Below are 22,881 nucleotides of genomic sequence, written 5' to 3'. Positions count from 1 at the left end.
TGCTGGATCCTGGCTGCTGGCTAAGGGATTGACAAAAATGCTTGCAGCAAAATGGTATAACTGACTTCCCCCAAAGTGAGTATTTAGTTATGACAGAAGACAGTGGAAGGAGGGAGGAAGGTAGAGGGAGCTAAAAAGCCCAAATCCTCTCAAACAGCGTCAGGAAACGCTGTCTCCCTTCCCCAAAGACGTAAACCAGGCTCCACTTTCCCTCAGCAGCACTGAGCCAGAGCCCAATTTAAGCATGTATCCTTGTCTGCCTTCCTGAAACCTGAGCCATTCCCCACCCCACTATGTCTCTTTAAAGGTGTTCCTTATCTTCCTTTCTTTCTCTCTCTCTTCCTCTTTCTTCTTCATCCTCTTCTTCTTTCCCTCCCTCTCTCTCCCTTTCTTTGTCATTTTGCTTGGAGATAATCTGCCCCAGGATGGCACACGGTGAACACAGGGCTGCCTTCCTACAATAGAGCTTTAAGCCAACTTACCTCTGACAGCAGCAGCATCCAGTCCCCCAAGGTGAAAAGAGATGACAGATTGGAGCTGTTCGGTTGATGGATGAGATTCTTCTTCTCTTCCTTCTTTTTTTTTTTTTAATTTACTAAACAAAATCTCATCTTCCCCCACGCCTAAGGGAAAAAAAACCTGCCTTTCCCCCATCACCCTTCATGGGGAAAGAGGAAATATTCATTTCATCAATTATTTTTTTTAATTTTTAACTAACTAGCCAGCTCTTTACTTCAAAAAAGAATATTTATTTTTGGGATTTAATATATCCATCCTTATACTGGAAAGAAAATAACAAGCAGGTATGTGGATTTATGACACTTTTTTTTGGTCAGTGTGGTAATTACAAATATATAATGATCCGGCAGGGTGATGGAGATTGAAAGAATTTAGTTTCTAAGGAGATCGTTTGAGTAGTTGAAAAGCAGAAAGAAATCACAGCTAGAAAGCAGGAAGGATAGGTCCAGTTCTGGGAGTGTGACATGCTGGCTCAGTACTGGACCAAATATGTTTCATGTTCAGTCAGAAGGAAGGATTTTTCAATGAATGAAAAGAGATCTTTTGTCATAATTTGTTTGCTGTGATACAGGTTATTTTGGGTAAGAACAGAGCTAGGACTGTCAGTGCCCTCTGTTTGATCCATGTTCCTTTTGTGTACGTCTCGCTTCAGATGCATTGCTTAGTACTTGGGAAATATTTGGGCTGTTCATGGTAGATGTTACTTGTTATATAGGACGTGTGGTTGGTTTGTTTCAGACATTCGAGATGCCTAGCAGCTTAAAAGACATTAGCTTGAAGGCACTTTCGGAAACCTTCTGCGTTCAGAAATCTTTCAAAACTGATGCTGTGCTTTTCTGCAGTGCCACAATGGCTCGTAACAGCTTAAAGTCAGTCTTTAATATATAGGAATTCTTAAATGGCCATGACGCCACTGCATTTGAGGAAGATCAGTCCAATCTGCGGTGTAACGCAGAGCGAAGGGAAACCACCTGGGTGAAGATGGAGGCTGCAGGTAGAGAAGTGCGGGAGCACGGCGGGAGAAGGACAGCCGTGCCGTGTGTGACTGTCCCTGTGCTCGGCGTGTTAGTGGTTAACGCCGGCGGCTTCCCCTGCCAGGGGCGCAGGACCGTGCTCTGGCTCCTTCACAAAAGTCGCCTGTGATAATAACTCGTGCCGGAAACAGGGACGTGCGGGCGAGTTCCCACCGCCGGCCCCACGCCCCGGTCCGGCTGCGCTGGAGGAGGGAGGGAAGGCCCTGGGGCTGGGGGAGACGGCTGCGTCCCTCGGTGAGGCGGAGGTGCGGGCTGGCCCGTGGCAGCCTTGTCTGCCATCGGTCATCCTCCGCGGGAGAGCGGGGAGGGCCCGGCAGGACAAAAGGCGATATTATTCCGAATGGAGCCTCGCTGCGTTATGGATGAATGGAGTATTGAAAAACATAACATTAGGGACTAGATTGATTTTCATCCCTCATAACTGAGCCATTTGTCTGCTGGCGGTCCCCTCGGAGGGCTCGCTTAGCAGGATCTGCGCAGCAAGAGCGGGAGAGAGGGAAGGCTGCACAGGGTCATACCCGTCTGCGGCAGCTCTGTCCTGCACCAGCGCTGAGGGCTCACCTAGCCACCTCCTGCGTTGTGTTATCTTCTGGTGCAGGCAAAAGAAATCCAAGGTTTGCTTTGGAAATTTGGGTGCTCGCTGGAAATTCCTTGGTGCTGTCTCAGCCCACCCCACCTTCGGTCTTGAAAGACCTTGGAAAATCTTTCTGACTTACCAGGAAGGTTCAGAAGCTGAATCTAAAATGCCTGGGGCCTGCTTCAGGGCCAATACTCTTACCTGAGCTCCAGGAGCAGAGCCTACCTCCACTGCGTGCCAGTCCACTAGGTACTGAATTTGTACGGTTACGTGCACACACACACAAGGAGCAGCAGGAAAAAAAAAGCTGGCCACCAGGCCCTCGGCTTTCAGTGACATAACAGAGATGGGCTTTGAAAACGAAGTGAATCAGGCAGGAAAGCGACTGTAACTCCTTCCATGGGCCAGCCAGGCCCTGGAAGAGGTGGAAGCAGTGGTCTGAAGGGAGCTTGGGCCTGCAGTGGGGCAGTGAGCAGTCGGAAAGGGAGGAGATGCACAGTGTCTCCTGGTGCAGCCAACCTGGGGCCCAAGTCTCCAAAGACAGGCTTTGGTCTTCAGTGCCCAGACAGAGGGGAACCTAGGCCTGATTTTCAAAGTTTCTGACCATCAGTAAATGCTTCAAGCAGTAACAGTAAGTGCCCATCACTTCAAGAAATCTTGTGCTTCATGTAGACTTAAGGGTCTAATGTCAGACCTCCAGTTATCTGAAAATTACAGCCTGGCTTTACAGCCACCATCTGATAGCATCCATATGACGGACGCTATCCAGCAGGTCCTGCTTCCAGCAGGTCATGGTGCTCCCTGTCACTCTGGCATCAGCTGGACTATGGCAGAGTTGCTCTGGATTTATAAAGGTGTAATGCAGAGCAGAATTTAGCCCCCAGCCAGATCTCTCTCCAGGTCCTCTCGAGAGCGTAAATTAAACAGAGCTAGAAATTCACCACTTCGTCAGTAATTTATGAAGAGAGCAGTAAATGAAGGGGAAATTGCATCTTATTATTTTTAATCTCTTCTTCATTTTCTCCCTGACATTCTCCTGTTTGCTTTTGAGCGTGTCCCCGGGGGGTTTGCATCTCTTCCCTTCCTCCCACCGAATGAATGACATTGTCACATCTGATCTGTGTTCCCACAGAAATGGCTTTGCCCCCTTCTTCCCAAAGGGGAAAGAGGGGACATAGTGGGGTCTCGTGGTAAAGCACCCGTGAGCTTGCCAGCCGAGGGAGGGAGGTGCTGTGTTCAGTGGTTAGCGCAGGAGTGGGCTGGGAGCCTGGACTCGCGGTTTCTAGGAGCTCTCAGAGATCACCTGTGACTAGTGACTGGAGCTGTGCAGCAGAGAGCACCTGAGTGTGTTAATCCATCACAGGTGACTGTAAGACACCTGGTGACAGAGCCTTGAGGAGAGCTGGATGTATTAGGACGCGCTGGGTGGGTGACTCGAGCGCGGTACATGAGCAAGCAGTAACCGGGGCGGCCTCGCCGGGAGCTGTGAGCAGCTGGGCAAGGAGTGCTGAGAAGGTGCCGGGGAGATTGTGGGATGGGGAGGCAGTTCCTTAAGGGGAAGAGATCGCCTCTTCACCGCAGCAAAACACGCATGAAGAAGAGATGGGCATGGCCCCTAGAAATGTACTGGGAGGTGAACACCACAGAGAGATGAGCTGCTTAAGGCAAAGCACAAGGTTGGCCACAGATCTAGCCAGGCTGGGCGTTAGGTGAAGGTCTCTCATCAGCAGAGCAGTGAGAGCCTGGAGCAGCCTTGCAGGAGGGGCAATAGGGGCTGGAAGCCTGGCTGGACACGAGGTGGAGCACCATCGCTTTCCAAACAGGGTCTGCGTGATGTGATTTCCTGGGACAGTAAGGCCACTCAGTGGCTTGGGAAGTGCCTTTCAGGCCGCTATAGGTTGGAAGTCCTTTCCCAGCTCTTACAGGACACTGAGCCATTTAATGTGTGCCTCAGTTTGTCCATTGTGGCTGTGTGTCATATATATGTCATATATGGCACAGAGAGCTGGGGAGGCACCTGCAAGCCCTGCGTGGCCCTCAGCAGGGCAAAGCGCTTGTCCCCCACCTTGCTGCTGCGACTGCTGATGCTGGTGTCTGCCTGTTTCAGGGGCAACTTCTTATCCGCTTCTCTGAGAGAGCTCGACGACCATCTGTGGGACGAACGAAGAGCAGAAATGAGAACTGGTCCCTGCCCAGCGACCAGGCACAGAGCGTGGAGGCCAGGCCGTTGGGTGCTGCGCGTGCCCCTGATGCCAGCCGCGCTGCTCCTCCTCCTCGGCCCAGCCGGTGAGCTATCCCTTCGTCTAGCAGGAGGGGGGATGAATTTTAGGCACTGGAGATCTTCCATCTGGCTGTGCCATTGGCCTTCTGAGTAACATTTTCTTGATGCAGAGGCATAGGCATGAATGCCGTGATGTCCCCAGCAGCATTAAGTGTGGGCAGTGAAAAAGGGAGCAAGTTCAGCTCCTATCTTCCACCATGAATGATGCGTGATGGCAAGTACAGCATTCAGGGATGGCTGGTAACTGGTGCAGGCAGTGACCGCTGATGGAAGCGGTGCAGACGTGGGCCTCAGAGCAGGCAGTCCCCTGGGCCTTTTGCACTCCCGGTTCACAGGAAGGCGCTGAGAGCCAAGGGACAGGAGGTGCTGAAACCCATTTATGCGGAGGCGATGGGCATGAGGAGTACACGTCTCCCGAGGAAACAGGCTGGGCTGGGTATCCGAAATTGCTCCCGGTGGGCACTCTCCGATGCAAGTACTGGCGATTTTCACTCTTGTTTGTGCTGACTGGAAAGCATGTACTTTAAATCGGAAAAAGCTATTCCTAGTCTAGACTGAAAGGGTCCACACGAGAGCTGTGTTAGTGTAATTACGCTGGTTCGACTTTATCAGTGTAATTATAGTGATGCAGTTGGTAAAACCTTTCCGCCTCAATAAAGCTAAGACAAGACAAAGCGAGCTCGAAGCCAGGCAATTAAGGTGTAGTCAGACACTGTAATTGGATTAAATCAGTTCTCAAAGTTCCCACCCCCTCAGCTGGTGCTTCCCATTCCCAGAGCTCCTCTTCTGGTGGCAGCGGCTGCTCCCTGAGCCGAGACGCAGGGACTCCCCTCAGGAGCCTGTTTCAGCGCAGAATTGGAGCAGGTTCGTCTCAGCCTCCAAGGCTGCTCCTTGCAGACTGCTTAGGCTCAGCTGCCAGCGCGTCTGACTGCAGCCTTGGCAGCACTGCGCTTCCCGGGGAGCCTGCGCACACATCTCCCGGGGGGCTTCTGTGCACACGCTGTCCGCGGTGGGCTGCGTCCCCTCGGCTCGGCCCTGGCTCTCGGTTGAAGGTTGTCAGCAGCCTGGAGCTGAGCGCGGCTCCTCCCCGACACCCTGGCGTGCCGTGGGCCGGTCCCGCTCCGTGCCGCTGCCCTGTCAGCAGGAGGCAAAGCCATCTTCCGTGGAACCCCCCGAGAGCTTTGCAGATGGGCTTTCTGCTCTGTTTCACTCCTGCAGCAGCCTCTGATCTGCAGTGTGTGTGTGCATGTGTGTGTGTGTGCGTGCGTGCATGTGTGTGTGTGTGTGTGTGCGCATGTGTGTGTGTCAACCCTTCAGCTGCCTCAAAGGGCGGCATTGACGGCAGCAAACCGTGTTTCTCACTCACGGCCTTGGGAAGGGGCCGATGTTTGTGCTTCAGCTGATGTTGCACCTTCTCCCCCAGCGTGTTGCATGCAGCGCGGCTGAGCCCAGCCGCCTCCTCCCCACCGGAGCACTGGCTGCAGGACTGTGTAACTCGAAACCTCTGGTAGGCAGAAACCAAGCGCTCTGGACTCTCATGTTTCTTTTCGTGAATGGGCTCCGCTAAGTCGATAATGAAGGACGATTTGTCCTCCCGTTTCGGTTTATTTATAAATGTGCCCTGAAAGGGATTGTGTTTAGTTTGAGCTAGTTCTTTTCTTTTCTTTTTCTTTTTTTTTTTTTTGCTTTGTGAAGATGGATCAGAGAAACCTGGGATGCTTCATCTATTCTGCAAAAATACCATTTTCATGTTTCCTCATTAATGCAGAAATACCAGGAATATTTCTTCTGGTCTCTCTTGACTTTGCTGGAGGATGCTCCTAAATGAGTATTTCAAAGCTTTGACTTTGACCAAAGGGGCATGAATATTGAATATTTAACAATGCCCTTTTCATCCACTGCTTTTTAGGCACTGGAGTGGAACAGGTGTTAAAAACCAACGTGAACAGAGTCAAACACTCTTCCTAAAAAGCCTTCCACTTCCACGGTTTTGGCGCAGCAGTGATCTGCAGCCGAATTGTCTCTCCGAGGAGTCCAGTCCACGTGGGAGCAGGCTCTCAGCATGGGAGCAGCTCACACTGCCGTGTCCTTCCCTGTCCTCTTGTTCAGCGAGCTGGCCTCTCTGTGTGCTCCCTTGGTTTCACCCGTTCCCACCTCGGGCTCGTGGGAGCGAGGGGGGGTCTCCCTCAGAGCTCCAGTGATTCATGCTGGGACCATTTAAGAGGACCCTCTCCCAGTTGCCTGCCCTGTCTCTGAGCTGGGTGCTACCCTCTGCCACTGAAGCAGACGCTTTGGCAGATGTCAATCACTGGTCACGCAGCCCGGCGTGGAGTTCAGCTTTCGCTCGCGTAGCAGGCTGTGCGCCGCAGCAGCGGGCCGATTCACCAGCCTGCTCGTGTTCAGCTGGGGCGGCTGGGAAGAGCAGCAGTGTTTGACCATAGCTGGTTCTGCTCAGCTCCTGCGGGTAATCTGGGCAGGACGGCGAGCTGTGGGAATGGATGGCATCTCAATCCCAGACCATGCTTCTTGTTGCTAAGTGATAATTACAGTGACACAGTTGTTTTACTGTCATTTCTCATGGGGCCGCTAGGTCTTTCCTTGACAGCCCTTTTTTGTAGCTGACTTAACGCTCTGGCAGGCCACATCCTAACAAGGCAAAAGGGACAGTGAGTTCATGTGTTTGACCTTCCCCTTCAGGTTCACGTTATATTGCTTTTCACGGCTGTGATATCCGCCTCCTGAGTGACAGGACCTGACCTTTATGTTGTTGCTCCAGGGAGAAAAGACAGGGCTGGAACAAGCAGCACAGGGCTGGTTCAAGCCAGGTGTAAGGAAAGAGGCCACAGAGCCGACAAGGGTGTATTGACTGGCCCCCGGTTGCTATAATTAATGTGGGGGGATTTAATTTGTTTGGAACATGTAACGCCGAGGGGAGGGCTTTGGAGTCAAAGTTTACAGCCGGAGGCTTTCTGGATCTGGAGGTTAGATTTGTGCTTTCGTTCCTGCAAGCCCGGTGCCTGCTGAGAAGATCCTGCCAGACGAATTCCCAGGGCAGGGGATTAGGCCTGGTGGTTGCAAACCGGTGGGACGCGTGGGCAGGTGGGAGCCCCAGACACGCTGAAAGTGCGGTGTTGATGCTCCGTGTGCCAGGTCCCGTTGCCCAGGACTGTGGAGAGGAAGGGCAGGGTTGTGGCACCTGAGACCAAAACTGGGGTCCTGGTTTGTGTCTAGGCATTGATTTGCTTATGGTGGGGGTGGAAAGGGAATCCACAGCTTGCTCATGCCAGGTTGAACTTGGGTCTGGTCTGTCCAGCAGCAGGAGCGGGGTGACACCTTCCCCCAAGGCCCCCCGACGAGGAGATCCTAGTATTGCCGCTGTCTCCTGACCATGCCTTGAAACACCCGGAGCAGAGGCTCGTCCCATCCTCTGCCCCTTGTGCTGGGAGCTCCCCAGCGAGGAGGGAGCGGAGGGGACCCCGCTTCGTTCAGAATTGAGGCAAAGGGGGTTTTTATGTCCCAATGGTCCTTTGGCTGCAGAGGAGGAGGGGGAGCCGAGAGCGGCTGGGCCAGCGGGTGGAGCTGTTACGCTGCTCATTCCCGGCGTCTCCATCCCTGCCGGGGGGACGCTCCTTCCACCGCCCGGGGGTACAGGGCTGCCGGGCGGGGAGCTTCCCGGAGTCCCTGTTTAAAATCCAGCCGATCTGGGTGTGGATTACATTCTGCCGATGTTCGCCTGTCTCTGGATGCTGCTTGTTCGCGCCGATGGCTGAGAATTAGACAACCAAAATCCTACGGCAGCTCGATTTCTTTTTGTTTCACCTGCCAGTAGAGATGCTTAGGGTGGAGCACAAACGCAGAAATCACCGGGAAATCCATCTGCTTCCCCGAAGCCTTCGCTCCCATCACCCCTCTTGGGGATGGACACGGTCTGGCCAGCACCAAGCACGAGAACCCTGTGAGCTGGGTTCCCTAACACGCCAAGGTTGGCTGAAAAGCAGGAGACTGAAAGAAATAGAATAAATATTGGTGCTTTTCATTTCCCCTCCAATCTGTGAGTAGTGAGCGATCATTTTCTGAGCTATGAGAGTTAGAAATTTTTAAGTGAAAGTGAGACTTTTGTTATATCCCAGGACTCCAGGAGACTCCCCCCCAGAGGGACTTGAAGGAAAGCCCTACACATTGCATGATGGTGCGCTGCATGTCGCAAACCTGGTGCTATCTTTCCCGAGCCAGCTGGGAACAAGACACGCTCATCCTGACTTTCCAGCATCCCCTGATTACACCAGCTCTGCCCTGGCTCTGCTGGAGTTGCAGGAGGAGGGACAAGCAGCACTAGCCAATGGATGTTACAAATTGCACGTGCCCTGGGGTGCTGCCTGCTCTGCCAGTTACACGAAAGCAGTTTTGTTTAATTGGGAGAACAAATGAAGAGTCCCTCCTCTCTCCAGCACTTGCTCTTTCTGCTCCGCAGAGCTCATTGCAGGCTGCGGCAGAACATTTCTGAGGCAGCCTCTTGTTAAAACCTTGGCAGTGCATCCCGGGCTCCAGTTACCAGAAGGGATCAATTACCAGCAGATGATTCTTGGCCGAGTCTGTGCTGCTTGCTCCTCTTCACTCTCTCTCTGGTTAGGTCAAGTTTTTAATGTGCCTCTTCTCATTTCCCAGGACACATCCAGGCCATCCCTGCTGTGGAGGAGGGAGAAGGGTCCCAAGGGTCTTCAGTCTTTTTTCTCTGGTTCCTTGAGAAAATTGTAGTTAGCGGGTCCCTCAGGTACTCGCACCAGTGTGACAAGGGTGTGAGACACTGCACAATAAAGATGTGTGTTTGTAGCTTGTGACTAGCACATTTCTTTGCTCAGGAGACAGAAGTCCCTCTGCACTGTGTGGGAGGAGCGTGGTTGCTGGTCAGTCCAGTGCAGCCAGATCAGCTGGTGTTTGTGAGCTGCAGCCCTTCGTGTGCGCTGGAAAACAGATCTCACCCCGGTTTGCTCGTCAGACAGGATGCCCCCAGGAGCAGAAGCGTTAGCCTGCGTGCCGTGGTGCCGCAGTGACTGCCTGCAATGCTCCTGTGGTCAAAGGCTGCCGTCCTCCATCCCGGGGTGGCTCCATGGATGTGCTGGCACATGCATATAAATATACAGCTCGCAAATATTACTGTCTGCATTGTGAAAAGAGTCACATAGAAATGCCCAGTGCGGCATTTTCCATCAGTAGATCACCGACAGGTTTCCCGTGACAGGCAGAATCACTTCTCCTCATTCCCATCTCATCCCCCAGTTTTTCAGATGGGGAAACGGAGACCAGGGAAGGAGGACGAGGGAGTATGCTGCCCAAGGTCTCACAGCAAGTCAACAACAAAGCCAGGAATAGAAATGAGGTCTCCTGAGACCCAGCCCCATGTGCAATCCGCTTGGGCCTGCCGCTGTCAGTCACCATTTTCATAATACAAGCTGCTGGCAGTGAAACAATGGAAGGAGAAAAAAGGGGAGAGAGAGAGGAAGAAAAGGCTCCTTCTGTCTGAAAGCTAGCAATTCTCAGGCGTGAGCCAGGAGAGCAGCTTGGTTTCATTAAGCTGTTAATAGCAACCCTTGGCACCTCTCTTTCATGTTTCATCTAAGGATTTCAGGGAGCTGCACAAGCACTGGTGAACTAAGATTTAGGACGGTGGTGGGGGGACATGTAATCTAGTGGTTACAGCACGTGGGCAGGAGCTGAGAGGCCGGCGTTCTTTTCTCCTGTGGCACAGTCCCACTGCAGACCCAAAATAATTCACATCACATGCCGTTGCCTCAGTTTCCTCACCTGCAAAGCAGATGAAATGATGTTCTGGTGTAGAGTTTTTCTTTTTTTTCCTTACAAACCTCAGATCTTTGTGGAAAAGGGAAGGCACAAGTAAGCCGAAAATTCAAGTGCTCAGAGTTTCCAAAATCAGTTCAAATGAACTGTTTTAGGCAGGAGAGATCAAAGGCAGGATCTGAGAGGCCTCAGAAGCAAGCTGAATGGAGATGTCCCCCCACCAGCAGACGTGCAGCACAGCAGCGTGCAACACTTGCTTCTATGCTGTGTTTTGAGGAGCTGAGTGGTGTGTTGGCTCTGCACCAAGGCTGATTTCATGAGCTAAGGCAGGTCTAGCAGCCCTAGGGATGCACCTTGGTTTTACACCTGTAATTACCCAGCAGTTCCCACCAGCATCCTCCTCCCTTGGTCTTTAGTGTAGGGTTGCCCAGATACAAGGGATGTTCTGCTAGCGTAACGTCGGCCAATCCAGGACAACAAAACTTATCCCTGAAGCTTGGGCAGTCACTTGCATTTCAGTGTGATTTGTAAAATGTAGCAGTGTGCTGAGAAGGGCCCCCCCATGAAAGGTCATCCCTCACCCAGCACCAGCCGATGGTTACGAAGAGCCTGCAAGACAAATCCTGCCCTTAGAGAGCCCTCTCGCTTGAACGGAGAGAAAGCAGGTTACTTAGGAGAGTGGGAGTGCTCCTGGGATTAGAGCTGCTGGCTTCCGGAGAGCACGCACGGTCGGTCCGCAGGGGCTCGCTGGCCTGCTGGCCCTCAGCACTGCCCTCCTGAATCACTGCTGCCGTCATTCTTTGAGTTACCTCCTTCCTCTGCCTGCTGCGAGGACACTGGAGAGATCTAATCCTTTTCTTCCTCTGTTCCAGGCTACATCTCCGAGCCTGCTCTGTTGCCATTCCCAGGTGAGCGTCTCCTCTTAGAGCTGCTTTTCTCTGGAAAGTTCTGTAGTTGAAAAAATGCATTTTTGTTAAAAATGGGGGTTAGGGAATTTCAAAAGGAAAGCATATTGGTTTTGAACAAAAAACGGCAACAAAAAGCTAAGGTTCTTCACAGAAAGGAAATAGAGATTCTTTATTGTCCCTATTCTGCTTATTATCATGAGAGGAAAATTTTGCCACCTCCTGCTAACTGCCTGTCATTGTGTCATTCCTCATGCCCACGTGAATAATTCCCTCGACGCTGCAAGTCAGGGTCGCGTACATGCATGTTCCCTTTTGCCAGCAGTCTGAGAAACCATTTCCATGCCACCAGTTCCCACTTGGGACCAACTCTGGACGCATTTGTTGAGACTAATAACAATTTGCTAATTGCATCTTGTCACTTGTCACCAAAGTCACGTGTCATCACATGATGTCACATGATAGCTTTCCTCTTCTCCCGTTGGGTAGTTTCCCAGGCCATTAGTAGTCAAGATGGTGGGGTGATATTTTGTCTGGTGCAAATACTTATGTATCAAGTATTCGCGTCCGCTGTTTCCAGCAGAAAGCTGTACCTCACCGTCAAGTAGCAGCAAGTTAACAGCTGACTTGTGCTGTAGCTGGTGGAGTCACCTGTTTAGTTTAATTAGCAGAGACCTATGATCTGGTTCAGAAAGGCTTCAAACCCTCTCGTTGACATCTGCTGAATGGTCTTCTGTGCTTGCCACCTCCTAGCCACGGGCTAGCTCATTGCCTGCTGAGCAATCCCTGTGCCCGTCCTTTCAGAGATACGGCTTGCCAACGGGCCGAGCCGGTGCCAGGGGCGAGTGGAGATCCTCTACAACGGCTCCTGGGGGACGGTGTGCGATGACGACTGGGACATCGTGGACGCCAACGTGGTGTGTCGCCAGCTGGGCTGTGGCCACGCCATCGCCCTCCCAGCCGCCATGACCTTTGGCCAAGGCAGCGGACCCATCTTCCTGGACAACGTGGACTGCAAGGGCCGGGAGGCAGCTCTGAGCGAGTGCTGGAGCCACGGCTGGGGCATCCACAACTGCTACCACTACGAGGATGTGGCTGTCATATGCAATGGTAACAAGGCTTGGTTCCACCGGGGCACGGAGGGGATGGGGGTGCTGACAGTGTTTCAAGCCTGGGTGCCTACAGACACTCTGGGGGAGCCCAGCAGTCATATCTCAGAGTTTTTTCCTCTGAAGCCAAAGCGCCTCTGTGTCTTCTCCCTACCCCCTTTTTCAATCCAGGTCATCTCCCAGCTCATCACTTTGGTGCTCGCTAGGGTGACCAGCCTGTTTTGTATTCCTCACCACTCCCAGGTCAGGGACTTCTCAGCCTCTCCAGAGTGATCCGTGGGGAAGGAGCACATACCCACCTACGCTGCTGGCTCTGAGTCAGCCACTGCCCAAGTGCTTTTTCACCTCTTGACTGCCTTTATTTGAATTGCTGAGCTTTTCAGTAGGAAATGTTCTTCAAGGTGAGAAAAGAAGTGGAAAGTGTTTGAACTTGACATGTGAAAGTGGAACACCTCCATGTCAACCCCTACACACCATACGCATTTGCTCTTTACTGCTGTGATAGTTTGCTCATCAGATACACAGCGCATAAAAATCGTCTGCTGCGTTTCAGCATCCGACACTGGCAAATGTGAGGATGTGCAGACCCAGGGCTTGGCCACAGCTGCAGATGCTCAGTGAATCCGTATTTCCTGCAGAAGGGGGAGGGCTGGAAAGGGAGGCTGCTGGATTAACTGATGGATTGATCTAGCAGTGACTGGGGAAAGGAGGTTATGGATGGGGCTGGCCAGGGAGGAACCCTGACTGAAGGCGCAGCTGGAGAGGAAACACAAAAGGGCTGAAGAAGGGAGCTGGGGAAGGTGGATCTAGGGGGAGAGGAGCGGCTTGAGCTTTTAGGTGGCTTTTGGTGAAGGGAGACGTAGGCTGTGAAGTGTGCAGTCATTAAGAGGGTATGGTCTGAGGGGGCTCTCGGGGCGATGCAGGGCTCTAACCTAAGCACTGGGCAAAGCTGATCTTTGAGGGGAGATGCTCCCTCACCGCACAGCGGGAAAGCAGGGACACCAGCCGGATGGTGGTACCCGCAAGGCGCAGACCCAAACGCGCCCGAGCTGGGACAGTGCGTCCAGCCAACAGTGCCACAGCCCCCTCTCAGAGCCCAGGGCCTGCTGCTCTGCCGTACGCAGCCCTCCGGCAATATTCCCACACTGAACCGACAGCCAGCAAGGCACAGGCGAGCTCAGCATCAGCTGTGGCCCTGTGGGAGAAGCACTCTGGCTTTGGCCCTCATGGGGCAGCAAAATCCAGCTTGTAGAGAGGCCTTGAGCCATCTTGGACTCCCAGAGAAGCTCTCCATGGGCAGGAAGGGGAATGTCTTTGTTCCCAAACTGCGGTAGGCTGAGCGAGGCAGAAAGGCTACGTGATTTGTTGAAAACCACTGCGAGAGTCATTGAGCCAGGACAAGGACATGGCCAGCCAGCCGTTGCTCAGCATTGCGAGTTCTCACCGTGTTTGCTTGAGGTTTGTGATAACTTTGTGGTGTTTTGTGATGTCCTGGCTCCTGGACCAGTGCCATTACGTTAGCTTTGCTTTTAAAGAGCCAGCTTTCTAGCTGTTGTGGTCACAGAGAAAAGCATGAAGTCAGACAGCTGTTCACACGCTGTCAGCATTTCTGTGAGCAAAGGGGTTCGGCCTATGAGCGATATTTCCCTCAGCCGTTTTGTGTGCGTGTGGCCAGTTCTTGTATAATTTGGCTCCATTCTCCTACCCCGTTTGCCACCCAGCCCACAGAAAGCTTTACCAGCACAGCTGGTAAAACGGGGGCTGATATAGGATGGGAATTACAGTTGCTTGAAACAAAATTGTTACCAAAGGAAATACACGTGAAACCATCAGGAAAATTAGAAGATTACTGTTCTTTTCTATCTTAATGCCATGACTTTGAATCCAGTGCCTCGATAGGTGAGAGCCTTGACTCCTGACTGCCCGGGCATTATAATTTAGCTCCAGTGACTGTGCCATGCCTCGGGGCACATGGGGGTACAGCTTCTTGCCAGCCTCCAGTGGACAGCCTGGCCCCAAGTGCCTTTCTTTACTATGCAACTGCAAAGCCCTCTTTCTTTACCTCTTGGGGTTGCTTCATTTTGGTGCAAGCCCTTCTGCTTTGGGCAGGCTGGCGGGGTGCGTGTGCCAGGCAGCGTGCTCGCCAGCGTGTGCACGGTGCTGCTTGCGCCGCTACGGGAGGAGCAGCGGCGTAGGAGCGCGTGGGGGCCTGCGGTTACAGCAGGGGCACTGCTTCCAGCTCCCCTCCGCAAGGATTTCTGCAGGCAGGAATTGATGCCGTCTCTTTGGTTCCCTTTCCAGAGCTCTCACCCGTGCAGGCAAGTGAAGGACCGACCAGCAGGACCGTCACAGCCTCGGTGCAGCATGGGGAAAGTAAGCTGCTTCGCCGTCCCTCCCCTTCGCGCAGGGCCCTGCCTGCCTCAGGTCCTTCTGGGAGAGGCTAGCAGAAAGCAGCCTCTGTCCCTCTCCCATCCACCAGCCCGATACCTGCTTCCCCTCCAGACCTCCATGAATCAGCCCAAACCCTCTGGCTGAGAGGGGAAGACCTCTGGGGACCCCACTTTGTGCCTGCCATGGTCAAATCCTATTACAGAAGGTTATCAAGGTTCCCACCAATAATGCTGCCCCAAAACACTGCCTCTTCCAGCCAGCCGCCAAGCTCTGGGCCAGCTTCTTTGCCATCACAGGCACAGCCAGATCCAACTCCCTTTACGCTGCGGCACCTGCCCCCAGGATGAAAGCAAAACACCTCTCACCGTGTGCTGTGGTCCTCTAGGTGATGGCAGCATCCGCCTGGTGAGTGGGACCGACACCTGCCAGGGCCGGGTGGAGATCTTCTACCGTGGGAACTGGGGCACCGTGTGCGATGACGACTGGGGCCTGAGTGACGCCAGCGTGGTGTGCAAGCAGGTGGGCTGTGGCCAAGCCCTGGATTACAAGAGCAATGCCTATTTCGGCTACGGCACGGGGCACATCCTCCTAGACAACGTCAACTGTGACGGCAGCGAGCCCTTCCTCTCTGCCTGCTACAGCCTTGGCTGGGGGATCCACAACTGCGGCCACCACGAGGATGCTGGAGTCATTTGCACAGGTAATGGAGCAGAGCCTTGCCGTTAGGACCACCCTACCGGGGGAGAAAAGTGGGGACCTCTCGGCCTCCAAGGGGAACCCGAGCTGCGGAGAGACACCAATGTGCCCAAGGTCGTGCAGGGAACTGAACACAGGTCCTTGACTAGGCGCTTGGCCGCTGAAGCATCCTCTCTCCTTATCTGCTGTCATGCTGGCAGGCAGGAGAAGGATAAAACCCAGCAGTGAGAGCAGGAGAGGCTGGGACATGTCTGAGCAGCAATTTGCAAGGGAAATGACTCTGCCTGCCTGCGCTTTCCCTGCTCTGCTCGGTGGAAAACAAGCTGCCTCGTCCGGAAGTGAGCGATTGGCTGTCGCGGCCGGGCGCTCAGCCAGGCCCGGCCTGCCTTTCTCTTCCCCTCTCTAAATTATGTATTTCTGTCATTATCCACTGATTACCATTTATAATGTTAATAATCCCCTTGAATTCCCTCATTATCATGGCTAATGACTGGAGCACTAAGTGCCGCCACTTTCGCTTTCCCACTATTAACTAACAAAGGGGCTGATGTGGGGAGAACTGGGCGATTTGCGCAGGCTGCGCCTCTTCCTCCAGCATCCTTTGTGCCGGGCGGGAGGCAGCGGGAAGCGCCGGCCTGGCCGCTCGCCTGGGCAGAGCTCGGGGGGCACCCGCCCTGCAGCCCCCTGGCACCCGCCGTGCTCAGCCTGACACAGGAATACCCGGGCAGGAGTTTTCCGGAGAGCTTGCTGCCTGGCTCCCTGGCCTCCGCCGCTGTGCAGTGCTGCTGTTGACCCTGCCTGGGTGGGGTGATAAATCTTGTGCGTATTAAGCCTTGAAAAAGCGAGGGTCTCCTTGGCCCCGCGGGTGGGAACCCTGGCACGAGCGTGGTTTGAGCCTGAGAAACAAGCCCTTCTCCAGCCCTTTTCTTACCAGCCCAGCACTAATGCAAAACCACGCTGGTGCCAGTGGGGATACCTGGACCAACAAGGTCTAACCTGCTGCCCTGGATTACCTGAACCACCCTGGTCTGCATCCTGGAGCCGGAGGCAGAGAGCTCACTGCTCTTCGGCTTCTCCCTGTACGTGTAACCTCTGCCGCTCTGCGTCCCCGCAGGCCTGGACATGTCCACCGTCACTTCCTTCACCACCTCGGTGGCCCTGGAGTACGAAGAGACGCTCACTGCCACGGCCACAGGTAGGCTGCCCGGCCCGGGCCGAGCGGGACGCCTGCAGCCACCAGGCTCGCTCTTGGGTCGCAGCCGGGAGAGCCAGGACTTCACTGTCCACGCAGACGTGGCTTCCCGCACGGGGCTCTTGGCTGGCGCTTCCCCATGGCGAGGTCCCCGGGAAACGCCTGGCAAAAGCAGGCCGCCTCCTCCTCCTCCTCCTCCTCCTCCTCCTCCTCCTCCTCCTCTTCCTCCCCGTGGGAGTCTTCCCCATGGAGGGGCTCCCCACAGCGCCTCGATGTCCCCGGCGCTGTTGGGGGCGAAGGGCCCCGTGCCGGGCGGGCGCAGGGGGTGCGGGAGCTGTGGGTGCTGCCCCCCCATGCCCACGTGTCCCTGTGCTTGGCTCAGCAGCCACAGACGGCCGAGAGCAGCCCTCGCAGGCGACCGAGGAGATCACCACGGCTCTCCTGACCGTGGAGCAGGACAGTAAGTGCCAGGCCCTGCCGGCGCAGCCCCTCGGCACCCGGCCCCCGGCCTCGGCGGCTCTCTTTTTGCAGCCCCGGGTGCAGACGCGGTGCTGCTCAGGCACCATGGCTGCGGCACATGGTGTCCTCCGTCCTCAGCGTGCCCCAACGCGAGGGCAGCTGTAAAGGCTGCCGCGGAGCCCTGGACTGCGGTGGGAACGTGCCCCACACCCCCAGAGCTCACCCCATGCCTCTAGGTGGTCATCCCCCAGCACCCAGAGGATCTCCCGTGCTCTCGGGGTCACCCACATCCCTTGAGTGTCACCCCATGCTCCTAGTGTTCACCCATGTCCCCAGGGGGTCTCCCACCCCCATGGCTCACCCCACTCTCAGGGCTCACCCCACTCCCCCAAAGGTTTACCGGCACTCCCGGGGGTTACCCCATGCTTCCGTAGTGATCTCCCACAACCCCGAGGCCCACCCCACACCCCAGGGCTCACCCCACATCCCCAGGGGTTACCCTACACTGCCAAGGGACCTCCCATGTCCCCAGGGCTCACCCCACATCCCCAGGGCTCATCCCAGCGGTTACCCCGCAATCCCAGGGGATCTCCCACGCCCCCCCGGGGGTCACCCCACATCCCCAGGGCTCTCCCCACGCCCCCACGGGTTACCCCACAGGCTCCCAGGGGGTCACCCCCCCTCCCCAAGGGATCTCCCGGGGGGTCACCCCACGCCCCGGGTGACAGCGGGGTGGATGCCGCGGAGGGCGGTGCCGGTGCCGGTGCCGGTGCCGGTGCCGGTGGCGGTGGCGGTGCCGGTGCCGCCGCTGTGCCGTGCCGCGGCCCACCCGCAGGTGGCGGCGTGCGGCTGGCGAACGGGAACGGGAGCTGCCGCGGGCGGGTGGAGGTGCGGCACCGCGGCGCCTGGGGCACCGTCTGCGACGACGACTGGGACTTCCCCGACGCCCAGGTGGTCTGCAGGCAGCTGGGCTGCGGCGCGGCCCTCGCCGCCACCGGCCTCGGCTCCTTCGGCTACGGCAGCGGGCCCGTGCTGCTGGACAACGTGGGCTGCGCCGGCAGCGAGGCCCGCCTGGCCGACTGCTTCCACCTGGGCTGGGGACAGCACAACTGCGGCCACCACGAGGACGCCGGGGTCGTCTGCCGAGGTGAGGGGCGGGCGGGCGCAAGCGTCGCCCCGCGTCCGGAGCCGGCGCGGCTGCCGGCGGTTCGCTCTTGCTAGCGTTGCCCTTGCGCGGCACCGTGGCCTGCCAGGAGCCGCCTGGGCTGCCGGGTTCCTTGGAGAGGTGGCCTTGGGTCACGCTGCCTGGGCCATGCAGGGGCCCCCGTGGGGGCTCATTAGTGTCCATCTCAGTAGCTTTGAAATCCCACAGGGTAATAGGTCTAGAAAGGATTTCGGCCCCACTCAGGCTGACCACGGGAAACAGACTCCTGCTCGCTGAGTCCTCTAAAATAGCACGGTGGGACGTGGGCACTTGAACGTGAACCCCGAGGGGAGGGCCTCATTTGACCCCGAAGGCCAGTCTGGTTCCTCCTTACAAGCAGAGGACAACGCTTACTTGGATGTTTTGAAGCTGATGGCTGAAGCATGGGAGACACCTCTGCCCATGCTTTAACAGGGTCCTTCCCCCGCTGAGGCTATAAACACGGTGACTGTGACTTCCCGCATCACTTGCCTCCAGCTGGCCCGTGCCCATCCTCTGCTGGCCCCACATCGCTTGTGCTGGGGCTCTGGCCTGTCCCTGGAGAGCACAGACGTCTCTTAAATTGTTTTTCTCACCCCTTCCCTGCTGTGCCAGGTGCTGATGACTCAGGAGATGATTTCCAAGAAGCTACTTTTACAACCACCGTGTTGGCCCCAACTCATCCCAAGGACGGTAGGTATCTTGCGTAGACAGGAGGTCCAGAGTGCCCCGGGAGAGGTCTGGAGCTACGCATTGGCGGAGGGTAGAAATGGAAGTGGTTTGGGTAGAGGCCAGCAGCTTTGATAGTGACCGAAACACTAATCTGAAGCAGCCCAGTTGTGTGGGGGAGAAAAACTGTGCTCGTGGCTCTCCCAGCACTGTTAAGCTGTGGATCTCAAAGCACTATACCACTGCTTGCTGTCACAGTCTCCCAGTTCTCGCAGTGTCCCCGAGAGGCAGACCAGGCAGGCAGCTCGGGGTGGGGAGGTGGCATGATTTACCAGCGGGGCTGAGCCAGCAGCAGAAATTGTCTGGTTCTGGAACCTGAGCATCCGCTTCCCAGCTCCAGCTGCTGTGCCATGTTGTTTTTCATCACCATAATGCTTTTAAGGCCAGACCTAGCTTCGACATAATTTGTGGGCATCCCCTGTGCACTCTGCTTCCCTGTCTGCGTGGAGGTGGTGCCAGAGCTGGGAGGAGCAGCAGCCGTCTGCCCTGCTTTGGAGGTGCTGCCTGGAAGAGGCAAGGGAGACCTGGTGTCTTCTTGCCCCTGCCGTGGCCTGCCCGGATAGAGCTCCTTTCTCCACCGGCCCTGGGAGATCAGCCCAGTTGGCTGTTAGTGTTAATCAAGAAGGACGGAAGGAGCAGCAGCTCTGCTCTCCGCCTGTCCCGGGGCAGCAAGGCTGAGATCCTGTGGCCGCAAGCAGTCCGGAGAGCAGAGGGGGTCCGGTACTGGGGACCTGGAGGACCCTGGCCGGGGCGGCCCCCGTGCTGTCTCACCACCCAGCACCGTTTCCCCTCTGCAGGGTTCCTGCGCCTGGTGAACGGCAGCCACCGGTGCGAGGGGCGCGTGGAGATGTTCTACCTGTCCCAGTGGGGGACGGTGTGCGATGACGCCTGGGACCTGCGGGACGCCAGGGTGGTGTGTCGGCAGCTGGGCTGCGGGCCCGCCGTGGCGGCCTGGGGGGAGGCGCGCTACGGCCGGGGCCTTGGCTACATCTTCCTGGACAACCTCAAGTGCAGAGGCAGCGAGGCCTCGCTGCTGCGCTGCTCCCACATCCGCTGGGACGTCCACAACTGCGACCACTCGGAAGACGCCGGTGTTCTCTGCAGCCTCCTATGACCGCCCCGGCCTGCCCGCGGGGACCTCACGCAGGTACGGTGGGGCGCTGCCCGGCACACGGGGACGCTGATCTGCAGCCGGGCTCCAGGGCGAGGGGCACGTCCATGGGCAGGGCTCCCAAAAGGGCATCACCCCTCCCAGAGCTCCTCTTGCCCTCCCGGCTGCGAGCCCCCGCGTGCCTGGGTTTTCTCCCCCGCTGCTCAAGCTGCACAGGGGCAAGCCTGGGAGACTGAGTCCTGGGACAGGCAAGGTGGGGCCAGGCGGTGGAGGGGATGGGGACCGTGGAAAGGTGCCCAGAAGCAGGGCGGGGACGTGCCTTGAGAGCTGGTGGTGGGACCTGGCGGAGAGGGACTGAGCGCCAGGTGCTGCAGCGTCGCTGGCGGAGAGCGGGGAGGTGACACCGAGTGCAGGAGCACCTGCTGGGGAGAAGTCAGCGGCCTCAAAAGGGCTTTTTAATCTAGCTGGAGGAAAGTGAGAATATAAATCAGATGGACGGGAGCCAACACCAGGCACATTCAAATGAGACATTAGGTGTGTTTCTAGCCCAGTTTCCCAGGGAAATGAGGCTTAGGCAATCACGCTGTCTGCGCGTGTGAGGGTGTCTCTCTGTCTCATGAATCTGTCGGCTGACTTCACCCAAATTGGACAGAAGGGTAGAGGTCTCCGAGCTGATGTGTTCCCATTAACGTCTTTAAAATAGGCAGCGGGGGGAGGGAGAAGCCTCTACGGAGGGAAAACCTAACGAGCTCAACACTTCATGAGACATCAGAGAATCTGCACCGGCAGCGCTGGTGGGAGCCAGGCTTCCCTAGCTCCCTTCGCGCTGCAGTGGGGGCCACCCACCGCAGCAGACACAGGCCCAGGCCTGGGGCACCGCACCGCTCTGCCTCGGTTTCCCCACTAGTGACAATAAAATATTGGCTGAGCCTTTCCCCCCAAGCTGCCTTTGGAAAAAACAAAACAGTTTTTGGTGTGAAATTTGGTCGGTTTCACCCATGTCGTTTAAAAGATGAGGAGAGAAAAATGGATTTTCTGCTGTGAAATCGACTGGAGATTTCACTTTGAAAATGTAAAACAGGGCTGAGATAAAACCCAGAATATTCCAGCTGCTCTGAAGCGAGTTGCTGGCATTTTTCAGTTTGCTTTGCAAAGCCCCCAGTAATCAAAATATGAGGGGTGTTGTTTTCCTCCCACTTTGGTTGCAGGAGTAATAACGAGTGGTCCCAGACTTCCACGCAGCAGCAGCGCAGGGCTGGGCGCTGCGTTGCAGCCCCGTGCTGTGTCTCGGCTGCCCGGTGGTTGCTCTCGCGCCCGCCTCGTCTCCGCTCCTGCTGTCCCTTCTGCAAACCCAGCTCAGTTTGCAGAGCTCATCTGAGATTTCTGTTCCCCGTAAGGGCAGATAGGGAATTTGGGGGCGTTTCCCGATTGCCGCAGGCTCCAGGGGATGCGGGATCAGGCCTCACGCCTCCGCCCGTGTCCTGGATGCAGCCGAGCAGGGAGGAGGCTCCTTTGCACCGCTGCTCCGGGCGGCTGGGCAGCGGCTGGCCGGGCTGGGGGCTTCAGGCAGCAAAGGGCCCCCACCTGCCCTTCTAGCCCTAGGGAGAAAGGTCACGTTTCCAAAATACCTAAGTGCCGCAGGAGCTGAGCTCCGTGGGCTGAGTGATGGGAGCAGATTTGCAGGAGGGAGCAGTGCCCGGTGCTTTCGCACAGCCCCGCTCGGGTGGCGGCCTCTCTCCTCCCGAACTGCGGCTCTCGCTAGCTTGAACACTAAAAATCAGGGCTGGGGACCCAAATGCAGCGGGTGCATCCCCAGGGTCCCGCTGAGGCGGGAGGAGCTGTGCCCCGGGTGAAGGCCTGTCCCTGGAGACGTGCCGCAGCGCCGAGCCCCGCCGTGTCAACGCGGGCTCTCCCCTTACGTCCCGTATGGGGGGGGGGGGTTGGCACCCGCCTGCTCCCTGTGCCCCGCCAGGCCGGTGGCGTTGGCAGCAAAGCCCCGTTTCCCTTCTCAGATCGCGTGGAAGAGCCTGGCCTGCCCTTTGCAGCACGATCCTCGACACGTGCAGTGAAGCGGCGGCGACTTCTGCTGGGACCCGGCGAAACGGCCCCTTCGTTCCTGTGTAATGGGTGCGAGGGAGGGGGAGCTCCTCGGCGGCACGGGGCGGTCCCGGCTGCTCGCCCGTCCCCACCTGCTCCTGTGTTTGTACAATTCTTCTGTTAATAATAGCTTGTGCATATTCCAGGTTTTCCACTTTTCTTATACGTTTGGGGGTTGTTTTGTGAATAAATAAAAGCCCGTTTAAAGTGTGCTGAGAACTGGCGCACTTGTTTCTCTATAAACACCTCGACGACGCGGCGAAGGCAAATGGCTTGGGAACAGGTGGTGCCCGCAGCCGGGGGAAAGGGCTCCGTTACGGCTGTGTAAAGTCGGTGCAAATCCCTCGCTGTCCCTGGAGCAGCCCGTGATTTACAGCCAGCCAGGAGCAGAGCCTGGGCCTTTCCAGCCCCCGTTCCCGCGGTCCCGCAGCCCGGGGAGCGGGTCTGGCTCCGGCTCCCGCTCCGCTGCCGGCCGGGCTTGGCAGCGCCGGAGGCTGCAGGGGAGCTGCCGGAGCGGGTGTAGCTGCGGTGCAGCTGGAGCGGCTCTGCAGTGCTGACGGCAGTAAATTTGGTGCTGCTTGCTGAAGACAGAGCAGCAGATGGGAGGAACAGCCATGCCGGGAGCTTCGGGGGCTGCAGACCCCGGGGCCGCCACCGCCACGTGCCTGCGGCCGTCTGCCGGGAGGGGCTGTGGCCGCGGGGCAGCCGCAAAGGGCCGCAGGGAGGGGAGAGGGCTGTCGGGCCGGCCGCGAGCCCGCAGCCCGATTCGGGGAGGCTTTTCTGCGACCGGATCACCAGGCAG

General features: G+C 56.6%; 1 protein-coding gene across 1 annotated transcript; it reads left to right on the top strand.

Annotated features, from left to right (window-relative positions):
- Positions 1 to 367: 367 nt before the first annotated feature.
- Positions 368 to 22,289, top strand: SSC4D (scavenger receptor cysteine rich family member with 4 domains). Its single transcript, XM_026107265.2, has 12 exons — positions 368 to 803; positions 4,238 to 4,416; positions 11,080 to 11,115; positions 11,917 to 12,222; positions 14,523 to 14,594; positions 14,998 to 15,312; positions 16,423 to 16,503; positions 16,883 to 16,960; positions 17,795 to 18,106; positions 18,758 to 18,835; positions 19,669 to 20,018; positions 21,995 to 22,289. The coding sequence occupies exons 2-11, from the start codon at positions 4,305 to 4,307 to the stop codon at positions 19,983 to 19,985; spliced, it is 1,707 nt and encodes a 568-aa protein (XP_025963050.2). The 5' UTR covers positions 368 to 803; positions 4,238 to 4,304; the 3' UTR covers positions 19,986 to 20,018; positions 21,995 to 22,289.
- Positions 22,290 to 22,881: the final 592 nt, after the last annotated feature.

The sequence above is a fragment of the Dromaius novaehollandiae genome, chromosome 19, assembly GCF_036370855.1.
Source record: "Dromaius novaehollandiae isolate bDroNov1 chromosome 19, bDroNov1.hap1, whole genome shotgun sequence".
Classification (NCBI taxonomy): Eukaryota; Metazoa; Chordata; class Aves; order Casuariiformes; family Dromaiidae; genus Dromaius; species Dromaius novaehollandiae.
Note: the sequence above shows the minus strand (reverse complement) of the source record. Positions and strands in the feature narration are given on the sequence as shown.

Excerpts from the sequence above, each read along its gene's own strand:
- SSC4D (XM_026107265.2), top strand. The coding sequence starts at position 4,305 with ATGAGAACTGGTCCCTGCCCAGCGACCAGGCACAGAGCGTGGAGGCCA. Across the intron at positions 4,417-11,079 it reads CCTCCTCCTCGGCCCAGCCG|GCTACATCTCCGAGCCTGCT; the intron begins GTGAGCTATCCC and ends CCTCTGTTCCAG. Across the intron at positions 16,504-16,882 it reads GCTCACTGCCACGGCCACAG|CAGCCACAGACGGCCGAGAG; the intron begins GTAGGCTGCCCG and ends TGCTTGGCTCAG.